This window comes from Manis pentadactyla, chromosome 6 (genome assembly GCF_030020395.1).
Source record: "Manis pentadactyla isolate mManPen7 chromosome 6, mManPen7.hap1, whole genome shotgun sequence".
Lineage (NCBI taxonomy): Eukaryota > Metazoa > Chordata > Mammalia > Pholidota > Manidae > Manis > Manis pentadactyla.
The window spans coordinates 29,570,446-29,583,189 of NC_080024.1; the positions used below are offsets into that span (position 1 = coordinate 29,570,446).

Genomic DNA, 12,744 nt, shown 5'->3' on the forward strand with positions numbered 1-12,744 from the left:
ATGCTGAATCAGAAACAGAGAGGGGGCCCAGAAATCCATGTTCAACAAGTCTTACAGAAGATTCTGATGTTCACAAACGTTGGAGAACAGCTGCTCTATACTCTTGCTGCTCAGTGTGTAGTAGTCTGAGTACTAATGGTGTCCACATCATCAGGGAGCTTGTTTAACATTCAACATTTCATGCTCTACCACAGATCTATCAATGTGGCCCAAGAATCTGCATTTTAACACTCTTTCCAGGTGATTTGTGCACTCTAAAGCAGTACTTCCTAAATTTTTTAAAGCATCCAATTACCTAGGGATCTTGTTAAACCCAAGCTCTGATGCCTGAGATTTTGAATTTCTAACCAGCTCCAAGGTGAGACATGTGCCACTGGTTCAGGGACTAACTGAGTAGTAAAGGGCCAGAGAGAAACAGAAAGCACTCAAGCCTTCAGGGAAACGGGGAGAGGGCCGAGGAGCATCTCTAGACCCACTCCCCAGCCCTCCCTCCAGAGCAGGCAAAGTAATTCTGGTTTGTCTGATTTATATACTATGTTTAAGGTACATTTTTATTTGAAATAAGAATTCTGCTGCAAAACATATTTTTTAAGCAACTGCATTAGAGAAAACAGTCAACCTTTAAAGTGATAGACTTGCAAACCTTATTATAAAATAAATGTCATAGGGTAAATTAGCATATGTGCAGGAAGAAGCTGGTGGATATCATGTTTTTTTAACTTTTTTAAAGCTTTTAGTAAGTCTCCATATTGAATGAAATTTTGAAATGTGAGATTGAAATGAAGGTTGTTTGTGACTCAAGACCTGATTTAAAGTTGGAAAACAAACCGTAAGTTTGACTCGACAAACCGTAAGTTTGACTCGACAACTTGGCAGTTTACACTTCCTACTTCCGGTCTGCAACAAAATGGCTCCTCGTTTTTCCATACTGTCCCCTCTGGCTTCCATGAATCTGTTAAGCCTATTTTTAGCATTGGTCTATTATATCTTTCTAGGTAGGGATGAAACAAAGAAGACTTAAGACAAGTTCTCATGCTCTTACACCACCACAATTTTTCAAACCAGCCACTCACAGTAATTTCACCCCTTTTTTTCATATTCTCCATGTTCAAACAAACCCCACATTGAGTCTTTCTGACCACCTCTGATTTCTGTCCCTTCGTTTCCATTTTTCTGGCCACCAACTCAATCTTATTAAATTTATATGTGCATGATGTTTTTTTTGAAGTGTTTGCCTCAGACTTCTCCCCTCCAGCTGTCTCACTGTAATTCATCCTTCCTGACTAATCTTTATATAGCATGTGTTTATTTACCCTCTCTGTGCAAACACATAGGTACTCCCGCAGCCTATAGGGATAATAAGTAAACTCCTGTTTGGCATTTAGGATCTCCAACCACCTCATTCCAGCTTGACTTTTGGCCTCATCTTCTCAGGATCATCCACCTAGTCAACTGGGTTTTTGTGTTCAAACCCATGAAAACACACTACTCTTTGCCTCCTCTGTGTTTCTGTGGTTGCTTTTGCACCATCCATGCAAAGAGAAAAGACACTGTTTGCCTTTGATTTGCACTATTATTTTGAAAATGACTTGCAAAAATGTACTTTTAGAAAGAACAAATTCTCAGGAAAAAAACGTTAAAAGCCGCATGGGGAAAGGAACCCGCAGGTGGGAAAGGAGTTAGTATGCTCACCATTTCATCTCTTTAAGGTTTATTTTTTATTATGATTATTATTTTAAATGAACGACTCCTTAGAAAGAAATAAAATTCCTTTTTCAAGATAGTTTAAAAAGACTATGCAGGTCTGATTACAGCAGAGTGGAAAACTGTTATAAGTGACTATATTTTCTCATAAAGTCTTATGTAACACCCAATACTTCAAAATTTACAAGTCCATAAAGGCTAATCTTTTTTACTGCACCTTCAATAGAGACCAAACTGGAAATGCATGTGTTTTTCTGAAGTGAAAGTCTTATGTGGACCAGGATTCCTCACTTTCTAGAATGATAACATCTTCACAATAATATTTCTGTCTATTCAACATTCATAATCCCCAGTCATACTCTGAATATTCAATCATAGTACTACTTTTATTAAGGGAGATTTTAGGAAATTAAGAATGTGTTATGTTTTGGTAACAATTCCCAAGGTGGTTGTATTAGGTTGGGCCGCCCAGAGGCAGACCCAGAGGAAGGGCTCATGTACACATGGGTTTATCAGGAGGAGCCCCCAGAGGGTAAGGGAGGAGGGCAAGGGGGGAAGCCGTGCACTGGAGCAGCCGCAGAGCACATTCCCTGGGGTGTAACTTCAACCTTGGCCACAGGCTCTCGGGAACGTGAGGTACACTTTGGGTCTTCCCCAATACACTGAAGGGGACTGTGTCTTCATACTCCTGGGCACATCCTTATCTGTCCAGGTGGGCTGGGAGTTCCTGGTGGTTGGTATAACTCCCATACACTTCTAGCTCTCTGAGGTCACAGGCAGAGTATCTGCAGCAGCCAAAGGCACTGGAAAGGAGTCACACCCGTGTGAGCCATGGGAGGCAAAAACCACACCGAGGATGGAGAGAGATGCAGAAGAACGGGCCTGAGGAGGTCTGGGTGAGGGGGCAGTGGCCACTTGACAATGCTTCTGCATCCTGCAACCAGAAAATTCCTATCTCAATAAATTATTTCATCAGTCAGCAATTTTTAAGATCTGTGTGGCCATGGGTATGCTACTTACCTTCTCTGTGTCTCAGTTCCTTCATCAAATAAATAAAAATACCCAACTCAGGATTCTGACGAATGTTCTACAAGTTAATACACATAAAGTATTTCAATCACTGCATATGGTAACAGAAATTAATAATTATTCACTTAAGATTTTAGACTCCTTTGTATTTAGTATTATAATTTTAGGTATGTGGGCAGTGGGCTCCTTTTAGCGACACAGTACATTTATGCCAGATTCAAGTTATATGCATAAGAATAATATGGAGTGATATGAGGAATATATTTCCAGTAACACATCAGGAGATTACTAAACTGCATAAGACAAGGAAGGGAAACAGGAGCTTGGTCATGCATAAATGGAAATAAAAATATAACTCATTTTGACACTGATGTAGAAAAAAAATTAGGGCTAGAGGCTTGGAGACCATCTGAATTTATCATTTTGCACATTTTAAACTCTAAATTTCCCTTTAAGTCAAGAAGATCTAGATCCTTTGTAGTAATAGTTATGGAAAAAAGCACCTACCATTTTTGGTGGAAGTAAGGAAATAGTAGCAGAAAATGCAGTATATTTAAAGAAAAGGCATCATGGAGACACCTTTATTGGCACTGAGATAATATTATATTGAACCATATAAAGTCACCAGTACTTGCACTTTTTTGACCTATGAAAACAGCAATTTCATATGATTCAGCCTAATACATACAGCCTGTAAGGAGACAGTCTTGTATGGGCTTCTCTTCTACGTATCTTGTTGTCTATGCCAAGAATGCAAGGCTCTGAGCACAGTTCCCCTGCTTACTTCTTGAATGTGGCATTGATGGCCACACTAAGTTTTCTTCAGTTCTAGGTTGACCATTGATGAAACCCAACCACGTTGTCTCGACAATGCCCCAATTGTGACATTGGCATTTTTAACATTGTATACAATGTATACATTGTGTACGACGCATAGATAACAGCATTGTAAATAGCTGTTCTCTGATTCATTAAGGCCTATTGCCCCTGACATTTTCCTTTTTGACCCTTATCAGCCACACACTGGCAAAACAGGAAGAAGTAAAGAGGAAAAAGAAAGGCAATAAAGGGGTTATAATCAAGAAGTACACTGTGACTGTGACCAACAGGGAAATTTGGAAATAAAGACTGAACACCCAAGGATGCCCTGTCAGCCAGTCACAGCTACGACACTTGTTCAAAGCCTGACAAGTGCTTAGCACCATGTCAAGGTGTCACATAGAGATTCATAGGAAATGACAGTCATAGACACTACCTTAAGAGTACTTACAGTGTAATAGACAAGATAGCACAATTAAATGCCCATGTATCCATAAACCTACCATCTGGCCCTTCACTTACCTCTCTACTGGCTCGCTATTTCTCTAGTAACACCTGTCACAAGCTGCAATATTTAGTTTATTTATTTGTGTTCTTGATTATTAGAGCTCCCCAGAGCTGAGATTTGCCTGACATGCAACAGTGTGTCCATTCCAATTATTTATGGCCACCATCCCCAGTCTCACTCACTGGAATAGAAATTGCAAGAGTGCGAGGACCGGGCCTATGTGATCCACCACTGTAACCCCAGAATCTAGCAAAACGTACCTAGTAGATTCTCAAAAAAAATTGTTTTTAATAAATATTAAATACATAAATAAAACCAGCAACAGCTATATAGAGAGGTTATATAGCTTCTAAATGCTGCTACTAACTCAATAGCACAAAATTAAGTGCCACCCGGCCTCAAAGGCACAGGCAAAATTCTCAAAGAATTTAGATGAGAAAAATACCTCTAGGCCCCAGGGCAGCTGCCCTGGAACCGACCACTGATGCGCAGTGGGCCCAACCAGATCAGCAGAACTTCTGAACTCATCTATAGATTCACTGAAGTTTAGAGTGGTTTGGTTGGTACCATTATTGTGGCAATAACCAATGAACATTATACTCTTTTAAAGTAATAAAAATAGTCACCTGCAAAACAGACATTAAAATGAGAACATGATTCACCTTTATTGAAACAGAAAGCATTTTTAGTTAAATTATTGGATTCCACCACAGCTGCAGACAAACATCTCCCTGCACTCCGCACCCACCTCACTGAGGCTGAGCAGACTGGGTCGGATGCACTCAGAGAGGAGACACCAAAGCTATTAGCAGGCTCAGCACCACGGAGGTAGATGTCACCTTCCCAGCACTGTTTGAATGCCAATATTTTTCATATACATCGTCTAGGACGGAGAGCACAGCTGCCATGGTCTCCTCGCAGGTGTCCTGAATCTGAGCTTCTGGCAAAACAAACCCATAGGTACCGCTGTCCCTCAGTTCAAAGGTATATGAGAAGGGAATCCCAATGTCCCGAGCCCAGTCTCTTGAAGACCCTGACGAGGCATCTACAAGTGAGAACATGAGGCGGAGTTAGAAATAGTACTGCGGAAGGACAGATTTCTATAGCTGTTTCAGGGAATAAAGGTTCAATCCAGCAAAATAAACTTCATCACATTGGGGCCTCATGGATGGCTGTCTTCTCCCCCCCTTGATAGTAAGGCCCTGTAGGGCAGGAATCACACCGTATTCCACCTCTCTGTCTCCCCTCACCATCCCCCACGGTACCTAGCATTATGCCTGGCACCTAGCAGAGGTTTGGTTAGTTTCTCAGCTGAATCAAACACTAGACCACCTGAAACTGCAGGCAAGAGTGAAGTGACATATAAAGGAACAGAAACAAAATGAGGCACAGGGAAAATATGATGTAAATATTATCTTGGTGGTCCTTCAGTGGGTGAAGGAGGGAGTGGTGGAGGAGGGGGGAAGCAGTACACTCTCCGTTCAACTAAATTCTTCTTCTTCTTTTTTTTTTAAGATTCTTTCTCCAGGCCCCACCTGCTCTGCTTTCTGAGCCTGATGGGGCTTCTGGGAACTGAATTCAACTGACCAAGGGTCACTGGAAAACATCCTTCCTCTTAACTCCTGTGCCTCCTCACTTGCCAGCTCTTTTAAACTGAAACCAGAGGGAGTTCTGGTCTGAGGCAGTGCATTAATTTTTTATTTTTGTTCACACCTTATCCCTAGAGAGCATAATTCTGGATTTGTACAGACTCCCTTTTATCCTTGGTCATTTTGATTTCTACAACTTCCTGTTGACCCCAGGAACTCTCCATCCCTCCCTGCCCACTCCACTGTCCAAGGTGCACTGATTTCTTTTGTGCCCTAGATACCATTGAAGAGGAAGAAAAAAAAGAGACTTACATAAAATATCTGCACTCGATCCAACTCTATAATTGGTTCCATGCTTTTCTTTCAATGCATTTGCTGCCTTCTGTCCAACTTGGATCTGTAGGTGGGAAATGTAGAGACAGATATCTGATGTTAAAAATAAATCCGACAATCCAGAGGGTTTGGTATTTTGTCCAAATCCATCTCCAGGTTCCAGACCATCTTTCTAACTTCCCACTGGACAGTTACATCTAGGTAGCCGGCTGCTACTTTAGACTCCACATACTCAAACCCAGTTTCATCGTCCACCCCACTAATAAGGCTGTTCGCATCTTCACACTTCTGGCCTATCATGCTCCCCTAAGCACACGTACACCCCTGCAGTCATCTTTGACTCTCCTTCTCCCAAACACTTGCCAAGTTGCATTTCCACTGCCATCACCCTATTTCAGTCTCATTACCTCTGAAATGGACTACTGTCATCTTCTAGTAAGTTTCACTTCCTTTCATCAATCTTTATCCCAATTGATCTCCCCTGGCTCTCAGGTGAGCGTGTGTGGAGCAGAACTATGACCACGGTCCTGTTGAAAAGTCTTCAATAACTCAGCTGCCAGCTGCATGAAGCACAGATTTCTCACTGTAGTATTTGAGATCTTCCATCATATGGCCCTGACTAACCTTTGCAGCACCACATTCTCTATATCCCACCCTAGATTATGGCCAAACTCAAGTTCTCCCACATGCCCCAGTTCCTTAGACTGTCTACCTTTTCTCAGGATATTGCCTCTACCTGGGATGCCTTACCTCTCATCTCTGTCTGTCGAAATTCTACCCAACTTCAAAGAACTTTCTCACACGCCAACTTCTCTTCGAGGCTTTTCCTGATCATCCCACTGGGTTCTCTCTCTCCTCGTGTTTTCCCCCATGGCCATTGGTTCATACTTCCCTTACTGCTCCCTGTTTGCTTTTCCTTATACGTATTTGATGCTCATCTCTCACAAGCTCGTAGAATTTCAGAGCTGGAAGCCACACACTTCCTCACACCTACCTCCCTGTAACCTTACTACACTGGAATCCCTCAGAACTAGGTGACTTCTAAGGTCTCAGCCTGGCTCTCTGCACACCCTTTCTGAGATCAGAGTCACTACCTGAAATATAGGTGTATTGCCTGTATTTACTGACCTTCTGATATGTCTCCTTACACACTATTTTGACAATCTAAGTATTCCCCATCCCAGGCTCCCTAATGCTATATTCTGCCTGCTTGATGGCATATTCCCCTCCTTCCCCTTGGATTTTGCCCAGACACCACCCAACCCCTTGCCCAGTCCCTGCCTAGCATGCAAGTCTCTGCTGCTTCACCCCACAGGGCAGCCTGACTGCACACGCTGGTGCGTTAGCGTCCCTGACTTCTGGCTTTATGCCCGGCCTCTCCCTCCGCACCCTGCGTTGCCCAGTTGAATCCTGAGGTACAGCAGAGTGGTGGTTGGGCAGAGCAGGGAGAGTCGCAGTGAAATTCCAAAGGAAAAGCAGAAAAGACAATAGCGGTAGTGGGGTCATGGGCAGCGTGACCTGGGCCTCCCTGCATGTGGCTAAGATAAGAGAAAAACAGTGAATGGAACATACTTTCAAGATTTTTGCCTCCTCTCCCCTCACTACTGAGAATTCTGTCTTTGGCCAGCCACCTTCTCTCTCTTCCTGAAAAGAGATTCTAAGTCTGCCTTAGCCCCTGGGCTTGTGTTGGCCAGAATCGAGATAATGAGTAGGAAGAAGTAACAAAGTGAAACGTATAATGCTGATTTTATTCATTTACACTGGGAAGAGGTACAAGAGCTGTTTGTAGAAAGAAGAGGAATTAAAGGGAGAAGAGAGTTAGAAAGGGGACTTCCAGGAAGAGAAATTCTGCTAAGGAAATAAAAAATGAAGTCTGAAGAGGAAGGATTTAGGGAAGCTACTATGTGTGAGTGAAATCATGAGCCCGAGGCCTGGGAAAAGAGTGGCTGTGATTTGCTAACCACACTCCCTTTTGCAGTTCTTTTAGAGTCTCTGGTAAACATGCAAATTGCTTTTAATTCTTTTTAATACCCGTGTGATTCTGTATTTCCTTGCATGAAGCTCCAGGCCAGCCACTCCACGTGGAGCCTGACTTTAGTTTGCGTTACACGGACAGGCTCCAGGCTGCATCTTCCATCCAAAGGGTTTCTTGCTTTTTTTTTTCGCTTTCCTGCATTTTTTTTTTTTTTGTCTTTCCTGCAGCTCACTGAAGATGACTCTTTCTTCTGATTGCCAGCCTTTACTTATTTTATCCTATATAGTTCTCCTCTCCCAAATCCTGGCTGAGGAAAGGAAACCATCTTCCCAGTTTCCCCTTCCTCACGGACAAGAAATTTTGAATACTTTAAAGGATTCTCCTGCAATTACTGTGGGGAAGTTGATAGGTGTAAGAAATACAGCATATATGAGATGTATACAGTTGTGATACTTAGTTTATAGATCGGATCCTTTCTGAGAAGATAAAATGGGAATCTGAAGACTCTGACTTCTCTTTCTAAGGTTAGAATTCCCAATTATTCTCTCTTCTTTTGACACTATACCACAAGGTCATAGACAGCCAATTTCTCTGTGGCCCTTCTCAGCCTGAAGGCACTTTCTAGTCAAAATAATAAAAATCCCTTTGCTAGTAGTACATAATTTACATTGTTAAAGACCTGCTTAGTAATTTACATTGTAAAAGACCTGCTTAATAAAGACTTCACTGGGCAGAGAATTTCCTGTATTCACAGGGAGGCACACTAAAAGGTTGATTAAGGCCCTGGCATGCATATGTGCAAGGACAAAGGTCGGGGTGGGATACAGGGGTTGATATGGGAAGAGTTCAAATGGAACGAATGTTAGCATCTAAACATTAGAATTCTTATAGCTATTCTAATTTCCAGAGCAGTTTAGAACTGGGCTATATGTGGTTATATTTCCCCTACGCAGTGATTGCTAAATTGTCTATCACATAGTATCATATTTATCTTAATTTCTACAAATTTTTGGTTTTGTAAATATATAGACATTAATTACTAGTCTCTGCTAATTGTAAACAGTACCAGAAATTGAAATCTCCTTAAACAGTTGGCTTGATTCTGTGACTTTGAGCACAGAAGGGGCTGGGAACTGAAAGTGTTCTTAGGGTCTATCAAAGCTTGCCCCTAAGAACTTCCAGCCACCACCAGCTGGCTTCAGTATGGATGACACAAGGTGGCAAAATTTTCACACTGTTATTATAGAAGTCTCAGATGAATGTTTATCATAACTCTTCAGCACCTGAGACTGTAAGAGCTACAGAATCGGAGTAGTCTTCCTTAATTTGATTTGCCGGTTTCCACAGAGAGTTTAAAGGGTTGTCCATAATTGCCATCTTGGAGTTACCTTGCAGTAGCAGCCAGGTCAGTGCCCCAGGTCCCTCCTGCCTTCTTGCCTCTCCTAGCCTGTGGCCAGAGGGCTATGACCAGGGAGTCGTTCCACAGCACAAGACCCTCTAACCTTAGAACACAAACCTTGCAAAATGGCCATGCAGTATGTTTTCCTGAACCAAGAGAATGAAATTCCCTAGAAAAATACTAGGGTTTATGAGGTTTTTTTTCTGCTGGTGGAAAGCCTGTCCCATCAACAGTCTATATATAATGGCCTGTCTTTGGGGCCACACTTCCCTTTGAGCAGAAAATAGACATCTGCAGGAAATACCACAGAAACTGGGAACTAAAAGTGTTCGGGCTTCTCCACTAAAATCTTTGTTTCTGCATATTTCCTTATTAAAGAAATTGACTTTCAGAAAGGAGGGGGAACTACAACACAGTGGACTGGGCATCTAAATTGATAACAGCTCTTAGAAGTTGCAAACGCTTTCTGAGTAGAAAGAGACAGTGTGAGGTGGTCAAATGAATGCAGCCTCTGGTATCTGAAGAGATGAGTTCCAGCCTGGGTACCACTATTCACTGTCTATAGGGGCTCTAGAAATATAGTTAACTCTAGGTCTCAATTTTCAAATCTCCAAAGTGAGCTTATTATATTGTCATGAGGGTCAGATGAGTTAATGCTATAAAATCCCTTTGTAAATTGTAAAGTCCTAGGCAAATGTTAGTTATTTCCATATCTTACAAAATGAACGTGTAGTACAAATGTCCAAAAATGTTGCTGAAAAGATACTGGGGTCCTGTTAAGATATTTTTGACTGCTGGAGGAAAGGATCCTTTCAGCAACGATCTTATAGTGGTTTTCCTTTTTTTGCCCAGACATATGTATTATGGGTCATGCTCCAGTAGGAATGGGACAGGATGTAGAAGAGAACCAGTTAGTCCCCAGGCATCTGTGATCTTAAGAACAGAGTAAACTGAGTCCCTATCCATCCCAGCATTTGTTGATAATGAGGAACTTATCTTAAAATATTAAAAAGATACATTTTTTCTAATACTTATTAGAAAATAACAAGTATTGGTGGGAACATGGGGTAATTGGAACCCTTGTGCACTATTGGTAGGAGTGGAAAATGGTAGGAAGGTGTACCTATTGTGGAAACACATTAATGGCTCCTCAAAAAGTTAAAAATAGAATTACCATTTGATTCACCAATTCCACCTCTGGTTATATACTCCCCAAATTGAAAATGGTGTCTCAAAGAGGTATTGTACACTTATGTTCATAGCAGCATTATCTGCAATAGCTAAAGGTAGAAACAATTCAAATATACATCTATGGATAAATGAATGTAGAAAATATAGTATATACCTATGATGGACTATTATTCAGACTTAAAAAGGAAGAAAATTCGGATGCATACTACAACATGGTTGAATCTTGCGGACATTATGCTAAGTAAAACAAGCCAGCCATAAAAAGATACCGTCTGATTCCACTTACATGAGGTATCTAGAGCAGTCAAATTCAGAGAAAAAGAAAGTAGAATGATGGCTGCCAGGAGCAAGGTGGGGCCAGAAGTTGTTATTTAATGGGTATGGAATTTCAATTCTGAAAGATGAACGAGTTTTGGAGATTGGTTGCACAATAATGTGAATCTACTTCGCATTACTTGATTGTCACTTGAAAACAGTTAAGATGGTGAATTTTATATTAAACATACTTTACCACAATTAAAAATTGAAAAAATAATTTTAAAAAAAGATAAATATTGCAATGATTTTAATTTATACTCCCTTTGGTTTGTGTCTATTGTCTGGAGGCTGACGAAAGGGCAAAGAGACCTTTCAGCATTTCTGCCCAGTGCTTGAGTCAACACAGCTCCAGGGACCTGGATGAGACAGAGCACACTTTCCCTGTCCAGCTGGATTCATCGGCACTTCCCCTTACAAATGCTCCTCAGCAAATACTAGAGGCAGAGTTTAGGAGAAAATAAAGCATTGTGTTAGCAGAGAAGAGAGCAGATATTATTTAGCCGTGTTATTTTAGATATGCCATATTCCACTAACAGCTGGCGAGTCTTTAAAGCATGGTTCAAAAGCTATAATTGCTGAACGGAGCTTCAGGAGAATTTACAGAAATGAAAGTGCATTCCTGCAGATTATTAACATAATCATCTCATTTATATTATAGACGAATACCTAAGATGTCTCCCAACTTGACACTTTACGAAACAGGTAGTTAATTAACGTAGGTAAAGCAGCATTTAACCTGAAGCCTTCCCAGCAGGCATCTGGCAAGATGTAAAAAGCAGGAGAAGGAAAATAAGGAAGAGCAGAATGAACAAAGCGGGGCCGGAGCCAAAAGCTTGGAGATAGAAATCAGGGAAAGGAAGCCAGGGGTCCCACTGAGGCTCTTCTAAAGGCTTTGGTGCTACGGTCTTACCAGTTCTTCATGATTACTTGGTTTATTTTCAGTGTAGCCATAAGGCAGGAGAATGAGCTGCCCATATGAATGCATGGTCAGGAAGCACGCAATGTTCTCCTTCTTGCTCTCAATAAAGCTGGAAACAGCTTTGGTCTCTGGTTCAGAGGCCGGTCCTGCCCCACAGAATGTTAAATCCGAGCAGTTTTTAGATGCGCCAATACCTGGAATATGCAGGAAACCACAAGGAAGGCATCGTGATCTCAGTTGAGAACTGGCAGAGGGCAAGGGGTCATCCTCGCTTAGGGCAATCTGTGCGTGGGATCAGGGCTTACCCTTGCTCATCTAAGTCAGTTCTGGTTAAATTAGTCAGCTTGGTAGTCATTCGAGGGGGAACTCAGAAAGTCAGGAGGGCTGACATTTAGATTTAGAAACAAACTCCACACTTACATGGCCCGAGAAGGAAGATGCAAAATGAAATGGCATTTTCAGTACATTTTCACTTAACATGGGGTATGTCTGGGAACCAGTTCTTGGGTTTCCAAGTCAGGCTTTGAAGGAGTCTAATCGAAGGACTAAGTCTCTTACTCAGTGTATTACTGGCTTAAGTTGCATTAGAGCTATTTTGCAAGGATTAATTAGTCTGTCCTCCTCTCCAATAATAATAAGGACCACGGGTGGAGCGCTTTGCACATGCTGGACACTGTGGTAGCCCCTCCTAGTGGCTCTGCACTTAATCCCCATGACAACCTACTAATTTGGTATGACTAAGGGCCACATTTTAAAGAGAAAACTGGAGCAGAGAGATGAATCAGTTTTTCCAAAACCACACAGCCACCAAGCCCAAATTTTAACCCTTGCCATCTGGTGTTACCCACACTGCTCTTAATCACTCCCAACTCTTTATTTGCTTCCAACTCACTAGGCATGCTGACTTTCAGAAACACAAAAATGCCCTCCAGACAAGGAAATGTTTGTCTTCTGTCCCTC

The 12,744-nt window shown here is 41.8% G+C and overlaps 1 protein-coding gene across 1 annotated transcript in view; it reads right to left on the reverse strand.

The window, feature by feature from the left end:
- Positions 1-4,700: 4,700 nt before the first annotated feature.
- The window catches only part of CPO (carboxypeptidase O), a 36,647-nt gene continuing 28,603 nt past the window's right edge, over positions 4,701-12,744 (reverse strand). The window contains exons 7-9 of the mRNA XM_036920314.2: positions 11,776-11,978; positions 5,962-6,046; positions 4,701-5,105 (exon numbers count right to left, since the gene is read on the reverse strand). Coding sequence (XP_036776209.2) covers positions 4,843-5,105; positions 5,962-6,046; positions 11,776-11,978 — 551 coding nt within the window. The 3' untranslated portion in view covers positions 4,701-4,842. The remainder of the gene's footprint in view (positions 5,106-5,961; positions 6,047-11,775; positions 11,979-12,744) is intronic.